The sequence below is a fragment of the Rhinolophus sinicus genome, chromosome 18, assembly GCF_057876585.1.
Source record: "Rhinolophus sinicus isolate RSI-liver-muscle chromosome 18, RSI-T2T, whole genome shotgun sequence".
Taxonomy (NCBI): Eukaryota; Metazoa; Chordata; class Mammalia; order Chiroptera; family Rhinolophidae; genus Rhinolophus; species Rhinolophus sinicus.
Window position 1 is genome coordinate 111,788,627 of NC_142518.1, and position 13,665 is coordinate 111,802,291.

General features: G+C 38.2%; 1 protein-coding gene across 1 annotated transcript in view; it reads right to left on the reverse strand.

The window, feature by feature from the left end:
- F8 (coagulation factor VIII) overlaps window positions 1-13,665 on the reverse strand; it is a 120,598-nt gene that overhangs the window by 77,450 nt on the left and 29,483 nt on the right. Inside the window, exons 5-9 of the mRNA XM_019716077.3 lie at window positions 9,769-9,837; window positions 6,923-7,039; window positions 3,919-4,140; window positions 1,434-1,692; window positions 970-1,141 (exon numbers count right to left, since the gene is read on the reverse strand). Of these exons, the coding sequence (XP_019571636.3) occupies window positions 970-1,141; window positions 1,434-1,692; window positions 3,919-4,140; window positions 6,923-7,039; window positions 9,769-9,837 (839 nt within the window). The remainder of the gene's footprint in view (window positions 1-969; window positions 1,142-1,433; window positions 1,693-3,918; window positions 4,141-6,922; window positions 7,040-9,768; window positions 9,838-13,665) is intronic.

Sequence of the window (13,665 nt, forward strand, 5' to 3'; positions counted from 1 at the left end):
CTCCATGGGGGAGTGTTGGGGTCCTTCTGTTGCAGCAGGAGAGGGGTGCACATAGGCAAATTGCCCTGCATCGGCTGCTGAGGGAGACCCACTTAGCCATGGGGTACTCATGTACACTATTGGAGCAGATCTTGCTCTAATATGTCACTTCTCTTTGTGAGTAAAAGTATTGTTCCAACCAGTGTTTAACTGTTGTGTCTTCCTTGGTAACTCCAACACCAAGATGCAATGGGCAGAGGTGTTTGGACTTCTATTCCTGGTGGCTGGCAGTGTGATGATATTTGCTGTCCACCATAGTGCATGGTGTTCTGCTCACCACCACATGTATAATAATCAGTGTCCTTTGTAACATTCTAGAGCTGCTAAGTTGACACAACCAACCATCTAGCTCCAAATTGATTGTGAAAAAATAACCCCTATTTTTTTGAAACCGTTCTTCGTTGAATATTCTGCTCTTTGCAGCATGAGCATTCTTAATACCCTATATCAAGGGTCAACAAACATTTTCTGGAAAGGGCTGCTTAGTAAATGCTCTGGGCTTTGTGAGCCATATCCAGACCTGTCACATATTCTTATCATTATTACTCTTTTCTTTACAACTCTTTAAGGATGTAAAATCCTTCTAAGTTCACAGGCTGTCCAAAAACAGACCAGAAGCCAAATGTGGCTCACAGGACATAGTGTGGTGATTCCTGTACTATATAATTTTTATGTAGTTTTAGAAGGATATGTATCAAGTCTAAACAATGAGTATTTTAAAAAGAGTGTGGCAGGTTTAACGGGTGGTATTAAATTTGTATTCTACATACTCATATTTAAACAAATTTATAATCTACATTTATTTGTGTAGCATTTATAACTTTTAAAAGATAATGCCCATTAGAGACAAGGCTGAATTATGAGGATTTTAGAAACTCAAAAATCTCCCGACTTTTTTTTCTTACCCAACCTTACGTTTTCTCAACTTACCAACAGTGTATCTCCAACTTCTCCATAAAGTAAAGGTCCCAGGATTCCTGATTCATACTGAATAGCTTCACGAGTTGTGAATGTTTCATCTGTGTATGCCATAAATCGGACTTTTTTGTACTTCCTGCCAATCTGCTGAGGACCATTGTTCAAATACAGACTTTTATAACTTCTGTATGAGACACAAAAAGATGAGAGGTTAGAATGGAGAATTCTAGGTAGAGGACAGTTGGCTAAAATCCAACTCTGAGACAGCTGATATGACTTAATCAAAGAAAAGAGAGCGAAAAATACAAGCATCCTTGATGCTTAGCTATTTTAGTTTCCAAACATAATGCCCTTGACATTTGATTCCACACTAGTACCTACTGTAAACATGACTTGAGGATTTGTTGTTTTGAATAACTAGGAATAATCTCTTGAGTATGGGGAAGCGAAAGTAGCAAGAGTCAAAAGGTACTTACGTGTCACTGGAGGTGGGGCCTGAGGGAGCATATTCCCAGTCATCCTCTTCAGCAGCAATATAGTGCACCCACGTTTTAGGATGCTTTTTGGCAACTGAGCGGATTTGGAGAAAGGGAGGAGAGTAGTCATCATCTAACGTGACGATGTCCATGTCAGAGTCATAAGGATCTTCATAATAGTCGTCGTCTTCCATATTTTTCATCCGTAGTTGGGGTTCCTCTGGGCAACTATCTACTTTGACATAAGCTTCCATACCACCTGGAATCAGACAAACCACACAATGTCAGGTGCCTTCAAGACTTTCTTGCCTTAACTTCTATGACTTCATTCTCTTTCATTGGGCCTTCAAGGCACTCACTTAAGCATTCCCTTCTCCACGCCAGGGCCCTTTGTTGTCACTCTTCTGTATGGATGACCTTCTCCATCTCTGTACTTGCTGGTTTCTTCCTGTGGTTTTTGCACTCATCATTTCCCTTCTGCCTGACTCTCCTTCAATACGTGTTTTACCCCCTTTTCGAGACTCACTAATTTGCTATTATAATACGTATGAATATTTCCTTTCTGGAACTGACTCTGAGCCTATCACTCCCCCAACTTATAAATTATAAACAGGGAGACTTGAGGAACAGCATATCTTCAGCGTTTGGAAGCCTAGGTCAGACCAACTCTCTGTCTCCACAGTTACCTAATGATTTCTATATTTACTCCAGTGAAGTATGACACAAAATATCAATTAAATAACAGCTTATCAGGAAAAATGTTAGGGTAGATATAAATTTCAAGACACATCCAAGTTCATGAAAACATGAAAAGGTAAAACATAAAATAGAAGAAATACGTTATATATTTTAAGAGCATATCTGCCTGTGACTAGTTGTAAGCCCTGTGGCAAGTCTATTCAACAATCTGAATGTCATCTTTATGTTTTATAAAATGTGGATAATAATCCTTATCCTATCTATGCTGTACGGCTATTTTGAAGAGCAATACTAACAAGGGAGACCTGTTGACTGGATAATGGGGAACGGGGCAGACGTCAGGAGCAGCAGACAACTAGTCTGGGGTTCATGTGGCCTTAAACACAATTCTAGATCTAAAAATGAAGGATTTTGTCTGAGGTCCAATAAAACAAAGCATTCTTCTGAAAAATGATTAAAATCAGTGAAAACAAGTGGTCAGAAAGAATAAAATAAAACAAGACAGAAAACAAACTTCTCTTAAATTGAATCAGGCTCAAACTAGATAATGACCCACCTGCCTACAAGTAAAAGACCTATTCCTCTGTGCCTATAGGATCACCTTCCTGTTACTCGCCCAGTATGATGCCCTTTGTCCCCCAATGTGTTGTCAAAAATTTCATAAATATTATGTAACAGGTGAGCAAAAGAGGTCCCTGTTCTTCGTCACTCCAGAAAACTCGAAACAAGGTCACTCACAGAATGTGACGGGAAAATAGTGAATGCATGACAAGATCAAATCTCTTTTCAAAAAAAAAAAAAATCTCTTTTCCCAGGCAACCAAGGAACCTGAAGAGAGGGTTAATGCCATAGATAGGGACAAACAACTGCTGTTGAACATGGAAGGTTAGGCATCATTCTCCTCTAATTGCCCTCCAAGGCCACAATAGAGGAGTAGACAAAGATGCTTGATGGATTGATTGAGTTAGGAGAATAAATACACAAGAAGGAAAATGGGAGTTAGGTGATCATACGGTATGAATTTTCACAGTCTATAGCTACAAATGAGGTCATATTAACAATAATTTGAAACTAGAGATACCATTGTTCCATTTGCTTACACAGGACCTTTGACCCATTGCAAAGTCCCCATCAAGTAGTCCTTAAAAACCTCCTGTGGTGCCTCAAATACACTCACCAATTCCCATGTTGCTTCTCCCAATATCCACGATCCCCTGCCATGCTCTGAGTTTCCCGAATGGCTCTCATCTCCTACCAGGTGTCTGCTGAGTGCCTCCACGCACACCAGAGTCTGGTGACCCATATTGAGCACTGCAGTATCCTCTTGTATTTGTTAGTTATTGCTCTGAGCATCTCTACTAATATCCTGGAGACCTTGTGATTACAACCTCAGCAGTGCTGTTTTATTCCATTTCCCTAAATTTCTCATAAAACATCTCTTCAGCTATGACCTGCCATCTCTCTCTCTCCACAGTATTAAAGTCTAGTTAACGGGATCAGGATGGAAAACCAATAATATGCTGTCCTCCTCATTTTTGACACCCCATTTATCCCTAAACTGTCTCCCCTAACTCTATCACAGGGATTTAACTAAAACTTCACCAATACTACTAATGCTCAAGCCCTCTTATACTCAAGGTCAAATCTTTACTCTAAAAACTGCCAACTAGGGATTCTCAGTTGAGGTTTAACTAACGTAATCCTGTACTGCACAGTAGACAATGAATTCCATTAAAAGAAGAGCTGAATATTTATACTATTAGTTTTTAAGATCCACAGATATTACCATGTTGGTGGGAAGAGATATGACAATACAGTAGAAACTGGCCAAGGTCCATCAGGAGTGTCTGAGCAGTAAGGAAAGTTACTGGTGAGATCTCCAAGGAGGCTTCTCGATGGTTCCGTATAAGAAATGTGTGACCTTCGAGGAAAATTGAGTGCACTTCAGGGGTGGTGCCCATTCCAATCACATGCCAATATACCAATTTCTTGTGACATCCACTCAGACCTGTAAAGTAGGAATAAGATAACTGTGGTCAAGAAGTAGAGAATTTGAAATGGAAAACGTTTTCTAGGATAGGATGAACAAATTGACCTTATAAGTGTTATTGTCTTGACTTGCATAATTTTATTATCCAAAATTTCCAAGGACAGTGGGGTACTGTCAAACCAACAGCACTTGCCAAAGTCATCAATGACTGTCACATTGCTAAATTCAATGGATACTTTTTAGTCTTCATCTGCACCTGTTGACCATTGTTCCTTCTTAAAATTCTCTCCTCCTTTGGCCTCTATGCCAATGCTTTTCTTGGTTTTGTTCCCCTATTGCTTAGACTTTTCCTTCTTCTGTCTCCTTTCCTGATCTCTCCTTCCCTACTCATCTTTTAGACGATAAACCACCTCTCTGCTCAGTTGTAGGCTTTATTCTCTCGTTAATCAATATTTTCTCCTTGAACAATATCATCCATTCTCATGGTATCAATTATCATCCGTATATGCTGATAACTCTCCTGTTTCAGACATCTCCCATAACTCTAGACTCATGCAATCACCTTCTGAATCTCTTCATCTGGATATTTCATAAGACCCACATGTCCTAAATCAAATTTGAGATCTTCATTACTTAATCTTCTGGAGTTTCTTATTTCAGTGACTGGCACCATCCTGCATTCAGTTATGCAAGTGAGTTATTCTTGTCTCCAGTCTCACATCCAGTCTAACACTAGTTGTGACTCTGTCATTAATAACTAATATTTACTGCACACTTGTCTTATGTCAAGCACTGTCCAAAGTATTTTACAAGTTTTAACTGATTCAGTCCTCACAATAACCCTATGAATGTAGAAATTATTATCATTACCCTTCTCTTACAGGAGAGGAAACTCATGCCCAGGGAGGTCAACTTGCTCAAACTTGAACCCAAGCAGTCGTATGTTTAGATCTCACACTGGTAACTACTAGGGGGCACAGCTGTCTCCTGTTTTGTCTCCTGACACTTTCAAATATATCTATTTTTCACCATCATCACTACTCCCACCATCTTAATTCAAGCTAGTTATCCTTATCTCTTATCTGAACCACTGGAATAGCTTCTTCATTGCAGGTCTTCCCACATCTGGTCATACTCCCTTCCAAGGAAACTAGTGTGATATGCTTGCATTTCAGATCTGATTATAGTATCCTTCCGCCTGAAACTCTTCATTGGCTGCCATTCCACACAGAATCAAGTCCAAATTCTCCAGTGAGGCCTAGGCAGCCCTGAATGGCTTGATTCCTGGTACCTCTCCAGTCTTATCTCACGTCACCTCATTTCCCTATTCCTAATCTTGTTTCAAAGTTCAGTTTAAAAGACACTTCCTTAGGGAAGCCTTCGCTGATTCCCCAGTCTAGATCAGTTTCCTTTATTATATGCTCACATAGAATTATGTAATTTTCCTTCAGAGTGATTCTTGGTTTGTAATTTTATATATATTATTATGCTTTGATTACTGTATGTCTTCTCCCAATGATGCTATAAGCTATGTGAGAGCAGGGTTCAATAGTTTCTAAGGGCGACCATTTCTGAAAATGTCTTTATTCTTTCCCCAAAGCTGATTCATAGTTTGGCTATGAATTCTACCTTGAAAGTAACTTTCCTCTTAGAACTTTTAAGGTATTGCTCCATTGTATTGTCAGTCTAATTCTCGTGTCTTTGTATGTGACCTCTTTCTCCCAGGGGAAGCTTAAGTATCTTCTCTTTGTTCTCTGAAATTCCACAATCATATATATATTTTAACATTTGCAATTTTTTTTATTTTGGAGAATTTCAGATACACAAGCAGAGACAGAATAGCAGAACAAGCACTCACAGACCTAATATTCATCACTTTGCTATAATAATGCTCAACATTTTGCCATTCTTAGTACATCTATCCCCGTCTACATTTTTTCCCAGCAGTATTTTAAATCAAATCCCAGACATGATGTCATTTCAATGCAAATTCTTTAGAATGCACCTTTGACATTTAAAAATCTAAACGATTGTGCTATTATCAAAATAAAATTTTGTAATTTCTTAATTTAGGTAGTTTGATATCTGGTCCACATCCAGATAGTCCTGATTATCTTAAAAATGTCTTCTTTATTTTATTTTATTATTTTTTAAATGTTTCAGATGCCAGTCATAATTTTGTGTTGGGATCTTTTTTTTTTATCCTATTGGGAAATTTTAATATGAAGATTCAAATCTTTTCATTCTTAACACTTTCTTCTATCATTCCTTTGATTTTTAAAAAAAAATGTTTTAAAATATATTCTCAATCTCTGTTTGTTTTACTTTCTGGGAGATTTTTCTCTATTCTACCTACCTTCTCTTGAGTTTGTATTGTGATCATCGTATTCTTAATTTTTGCAAGCACATTCTAGTTTTGACTGTTTTTTCCCCCATAGAATCCTAATATCACTTTATTGATGTAGTATGTTGAATCTTTATGAAAATACTAATTAGAGTTTTTGACAAGTTCTCTTCTGTTCTAAGCATTATTGCTTTTTCTCCTGGGATCATTATTTTATTTGTTTATTTTTTAATATCCCTTTCAAGGAAAGAGAACTCTGAGCTGTGTGTACATGGGCAGGCCTTCCTCTATAGGTAACGGGAAAAGGAATCACCCATTGTACTTTAAGATCCCCTAGACGCCAGAATTCAGTGGGCTTTCCTCTGGGGTGCGGGACTATCCGAGGAAAACTGGAGAAAAGAGCTCTGGTAAGGAATGCTGAAGACCCTGGGGAGTTTTCAACAGGTGTGTACATACCTGGCAGAGACCGGTTTACATAGCCATTGATTGTGTGCATTTCGGGCCTGGCCAGAGCAGATGGGGGGTCCATAGCCCTTATCGAGGGCTCATTTGTTTCTGAGTGCCAACTTTTCCCTGATGAGAGAGGATGCAAAAGTAGGATCAGCTAAGTGTCTGTCTCATAACTGACCCTCCCTTTCTCTTTCCCTCTCTCGTATGGGGAAAAGACTGCTCACAACTTAAGCATTTTTGTCAACACAGTTGGAATGGATGACTTGCCCTCCAAGTCAGTAAGAGAGGAAGAAGACAATTACCAAAACTCAGACATTTCTTGCTCAAACTGATTATCTCTCCCTATATTTGCCCATGACAGTAGGTAGGAAGGGATAATGACAAATAATAACTAGGAGAAGGGAGAATATTACTTAGTTTGCGCCATGAGGATTTTGTTCTATTCATTAGTTTATTTAGAAAGGAAGCAGATGGAATCATCCCAGGAAAGGGCTGTCAGTTCCTGTCCCTGTCCTAATTATTTATGCAGCTTGTAGTAATGAAAGCCCAAGAACCCGGAAGCTTCCCAGCCTCTCCCCTGAAATTACTTAGAGTGAAAGCATTGTAAATATTGTTATTGGACAGCAGCTTTTTGAAGTTGCCCCTTTGTGTGAAGGACTGGCAGCTAATACTGAAACTCTCTGAAGCACCCAGACTTGGGGAATTCTCATTAGTTCATTTATCTGTTCATCCCCCGATTTGTTCATTCATCCAAATGTACTTACTGAGTGCTAGGCACTGATGACAGAGAGAAGACAGCCTCTGTCTTCAAAGTGCTTACAGTGTTGCCTGAATAGACAGAGAAGCTGACAAGTATAATGCAGAGTAAAGAGTGACATCATAGAGATGAGAGCAGGATATTATGGGAGCAGAGAGGAGAAGAAACTTCATTTTACCAGAAGGCAAAGGATATGAGGCCAAAGAAGAGAAATAGTAAACAAAGCAGGCAATGCTGATTTAATGGGATAAGGAAGAAATTGAAGATGTTGTGGAAATATGTGGAGGTATCTAACCCTGGCTATAAGAAGGACAAACCTACTGGATGTGGAGGTGGAAACAGGCTTCCTGGCAGAGGAAGCAGCATAAGCAGAGGCCTGGATACAAGCCAAAGCATGGCATGTTCGGGCGAGATACAGACATGTTCAGTGTGGGTGTCACCTAGACAGTGAGCCAGGGAAAGCAGTGCAGTGGGCATTAGGAAGTAGCCGTGCACCTTTCTGTTAGCAAGTTTGGATTTTGCCTTGCAGGATTTGAAAGGCTGGAGTGCAAAGATCAGATTCGTGTTTCAGTAAGCTCCCTCTGGCTGCTATAGTAATAATGGGGTGTCAGGGGACACAAAAAGACAGGGAGATTAGTCAGGAAAGAGATGATGGGGTCAATTCAGAAGATGCAGTGGAGATAAGGGCAGAAGATAAGGGGAGAAAAGATGATCATGTTGTTAGTTATGCGATGATGAGCAGGAGGAGGAGGCAGAGGTACTAACACTATTGAGGACCTACTGTGTGCTACAGTGTTTTAAATTACTTAATTGAAACCACTCACTTAACCCTTACAATTATCCTATGAAAAAGGTACAGTTGACCCTTGAACAACACGGGTTTTAACTACATAGATCCACTTATACACGATTTCTTTTTCAATAATGTACACTCGGCCCTCAGTATTCGGTGGTTTTACCTCTGAAGATTCAACCAACCTTGGTTTGAAACTGGTATTCTTCATCCGTGGTTGGGAATCCGTGGATGTGGAGGGTGGATTATATGCATTGTTCTGCACCATTTTATGTGAGGACCTTGAGCGTCACAGATGTTGGTGTCCAAGGGGGGTCCTGGAATCAATCCCCCACAGATGCCGAGGGAAGTCTATAGTTTAAGATTTGGGGGAGTCAAAAGTTGTATGTGGATTTTCAATTGTGCAGAGAGGTCAGCATAATCCCCATGTTGCTTAAGGGTCAACTGTACTATTATTTCAATTTGAGGAATTGAATTAAATTTGAGGAAACGGAGACACAGAGACGTTAAGGAACTTTCCAAAGTTGCTTACAAGTTACTTAAAAGTAAGAGATGAAGATAAGAGAAGGTATACTCCATGAAGCAGAGAATGGTAAAGTGGTTTCCAGGTGCTGGGGGGGGCGGGAATGGGGAGATGCTGGTCACAGGGTGTAACAGACTTTCAGTTTTAAAATGAATAAGTTCTGGGGATCTAAGGTACAGGCATTAATATTATAGTTACTAAGAAAGAGTATGTTCAGCACTGAAAATATGCTGAGAGAGTACATTTCAGGTACACTTACCACACACAAAAAATGGTAACTGTGAGATGGATATGTTAATTAGGTTGACTATACTAATCATACATATCTATATGTATGTAAATATATACCCATATATATGTATGATTTTATATGTATATATATATATATATATATATATATATATATATATATATATATATATATAAATCATGTTGTACTCCTTAAATATACACAATGTATAATTTTTACTAAAATTTTCTTAATGGAGCAAAAAGTCTCTGTTGGTGGATTTAACAAAGGCCATGAGGCTGACCTGTTACCCAGCTCCTATATGTCTTCTTACCTCATAGTTGCCAATGGAGCTAAGGTTGCATTTTTTTGTTTGTTTTTTGAATTAATTTTCATCCCCATCTCCTTCATTCCTGAACAGTAATGTAGTTTATGATCTTGCTATAATCACTTCCTCTGGACAATAGCAGCCCTCATTCTCAAGTACCAGATTAAGTTAATAAAATTGCTTTCTTTCAAGAGCCCCAAATTCAGATTGCAGGTCACTAACCTTCATTAAATACAGCAAAAAGGAGTACAAATTCCTGCAAGATCTGTGTCCTTTCCTTGGCCAGACTCCCTGAAAAAGAAGTGAGCATTTATCTTCCACTGAAAATCCTTTCATAGGAAAGTGACACCAGGAGGAGACATTACTTCACCAATTGGAAGTAGCACAAATGTAGTCCTTTGTCTCTTGGTCCCTTGGAACTTGACCGTAACATTATTTCTTTGGTGTCAGTTTTCCGATACCCGTGCTTCTAAAACTATTCGGGGTAAAGAACATTGTTGTACATTTCAGATTTGTTGTAGACCACTACTTTTTAAAATTACCAAAAAAAAAAATGAATTACTAAAAAAAAAAATTAAATAAAAAAGACACACAAGATACAAGCCCGTATGATATTTCATATATGTATGTGTGTATATATATATATATATATATATATATATATATATATATACATACACAAACATATATATGTATTGAGAGCAAATATAAAAGAAAAAAGAAAAATGACAAAACCATACATACTGTTCATGGAAAATGTGCATATAGGCAATTAATATAATGAAATTCTATAGTGCTTTTAACATTTTTTATTCTGTACTTGTAAATAAACAAAAAGTTATGAGCAAAATGACTGTCCATATTAAACACCTATACTCACATTTTAAATAAACACCATGTACACTAATATTTAAAACTGTTATATTAAAAATGAGCTTGCTTTATGCTTTAACAGTTAAATTTGTTGGTTATCTTTTTAGCATTGTATTTCTTCATTTGATTGGAAAGTTTTCTTTGCAGGCTTATTTCTAGTAGGAAGATTTTTCTTATGATGTTCTCCTTTTCTCTCTCGTACCCTGGGTGCTTGGAAAGTGAAAATTAGATTAGATGAAGAAAGTAACTCACCCTACACATTTAAAATACAGGTAAAGTTGCCTGAAACCATTTTAATTCTTATTTTTTAAATGATCAAATAGTGAAAATGACTTTTACTTTTGGTGAATAAGTCTATGGATTTTCACACAGGTATAGATTTGTGAAACCACCACCAACGGGATACAAAACAGTTCCAACATTCCCCCAAACGCCCTCCTTCGATCCCCTCTACAGTTACATATAGTCTAGACACACACACACACACACACACACACACACACACACATACACACACGGTGCGAAAACATTTTAAGAAAGGAAAACAGTATTAAAATTGTAATACTCGAGATATACCAATAACAAAAGATGACTACAAGTCACGTTTGACTTACAAGAGGTGCTGAAAGTGGTCACCATCAGCGTCCAGACACATCTAATTATTATAAACTACTGCTTGAGCAATGTTGACCAAAGTGTCCACTTGTATACCAGGGGTGCCAAAACAATGTATACACATGACTTGTATTCATCTCCCTCTGTATGTATATATATTCATGTGTATAGTCATACCTTTGGCAGCCACCAATCTGTTCTCCATCACTAGAGAGTTGTGTTTTTGAGAATGTCATATAAATGGAATCATACAATATATAACCTTTTGTGACTGGCTTTCTTATTCAGCATGATGCCTGTGAGATTCATCCATTTTGTTGCATGTATCAATACTTTATTCTTTTTTATTGCTGAGTAGCAGTTCGTGGTATTGATGTACCACAGTTAGTTTAACCCCTCACTTATTGAAGGACATTTAGGTTGTTTCCAGGTCTTGGCTATTACAAACAAAACTGCCATGAATATTCATGTACAGGTTTTGTATCAATGTTAAACTTTCATTTCTCTAGAATTATACCCAGGAATGGAAATGAGGTTTATATTAAATTTTATAAGACCCTGCCAACAATTTTGACACCAATTTCAATGTGTGTGTGTGTGTGTGTGTGTGTGTGTTTTCCCAACACCAAGCAATTTTGAGACACCAGCGAGAGCATCAGATCCCACAGGTTAAGGGCTCAGTCCTACAAGACTGCCCTTGCCCCATACTTCAGATGCCAATCTCATGTCCAGGTTGTCATCTGTGCTGTAGATAAACAAGGTATAGAACAGAGGTCCCAACAATTCCCTCCTTGGGTTCCATTAATTTGCTAGATTGGCTCACAGAACTCACAGACACAAGTTACTTACTATTTAGATTACCAGTTTATTATAAAAGGATATAACAGAAACCTCCAGATGGAAGAGATGCACAGGGCAAGGGATGGGGAAAAGGCGGGGAGCTTCTATGCCCTCTCCAGAGCACCTGCAGGTATTCACCACCTGGAAGCTCCCCAAATGCCATCCTTTTGGGTTTTTATGGAACTTCATTACACAGGCATAATTGATGAAATTACTGGCCATTGGCAATTGAACTCAACCTCCAGCCCTTCTCCCCCTCCCTAAGGTCAGGCGTGTAGGAGTGAAAATTCTAGCCCTCTAATCACATGGTTGGCTCCACTGGCAACCAGCCCCCAACCTTAGGTGCTTTCCAAAAACCATCCATTATAATAACAAAAGACACCTTTATCACTGTCATCACAGGAAATTCCAACGGTTTTAGGAGCTCTGCCAGGAATGGGATGAAGATCAAATATTTATATATATTTTATTATAAATCACAATATCACACTGCTAAACTGTTCTCCAGAGTGTTTATTATTGTGAATCCCCACCAACAATGTATGAGACTTCCTGTTGCTCTGCACTCTTGCCAGCATACTGGGCAATTTTTAAATTATTATTTTAGCTATTCTGATAGGTATACAGCAGTATTTCGCTGTGCTTTTCATATGCATTTCTCTAATGGCTAATGACATTGAGCATTTTTTTTCACGTACTCATTTGCTACTTATATATCTTCCTTGGTGAAGTATGTATTCAAATTTTTTGCCCATTTAAAAAATTGGGTTGTTTGTTTTTGTTGTTGAGATTTGAGATCACATTATATATACTGGATATAAGTCCCTTGACAGATATGTCTTTAGCAGTGTTCTTTTTTCCAAAACAAAAGTTATTAATATTTATGAAGTCACATCATTTTTTTTTGTTATGGATTTTTGTGTGTGTGTCTTCTCATAACCCTTCTTATAATCCCAAATCATGAAGACTTTCTGCTATATTTCCTAAAAGTTTTATGGTTTTACATATTACATTTAGATCTATAATTCGAGTTATTCTTTGTATAAGCAGTGAGGTTAAGAATGATTGCATATAGAGTTCTAATTGTTCTAACACCATTTGTTGAAAAGACTGTCCTTCTTCCATTGAATTGTTTTTGCACCAAATCAATTGGGCATACTTGCGTGGGTCTATTTCTGCACTCTATTCTGTTCCACTAATCTATGAGTCTATTCCATTAACCAATACATGTAATAATTATTGCAGCTTTGCAGTAAGTTGTAAAACAGAGTACAATTATTCACCTAAATTTATTCTTCTTTTGCAAAATCATTTTAGTTAATCTAATACTTTTGGCTTTCCAAATAAGTTTCAGAATTGTTACCGTGCTAAAGGTCCGATTGCTCGCCACATGAAAGCCAAAATTCGAGAGAGAGGTTGTTGGAAAGAAAAGCAGGTTTATTCAGAATGCTGGCACTCTGAGAGGATGGTGGCCCCCTGTCCCAAGGCCACCTCCCCTCAGCAAGGCCAAAAGGTTTTAGAGACAAGAAAGAAGAAGCAGAACAAAGGGAAAAAGGGGGTGGGGAAAGGTGGTCTTGGCCTGGAGTAAACAGCTGCCCAGAGGCTGGTTTGTTTCAGGGATAGAAGTGGATCTTATGCAGATGTAAAAACTTCTTTCCAGATGTAGAAACTTCTGGAGGTTTCCCTGAGGAAACAGGGTCACTGAGCATGGTATGCATATGGTCTGATGTAAACAGAACCATTGAAACTGGTATGCGTAGTAAATGTATGGTAAACAGAGTCATTAAGGTT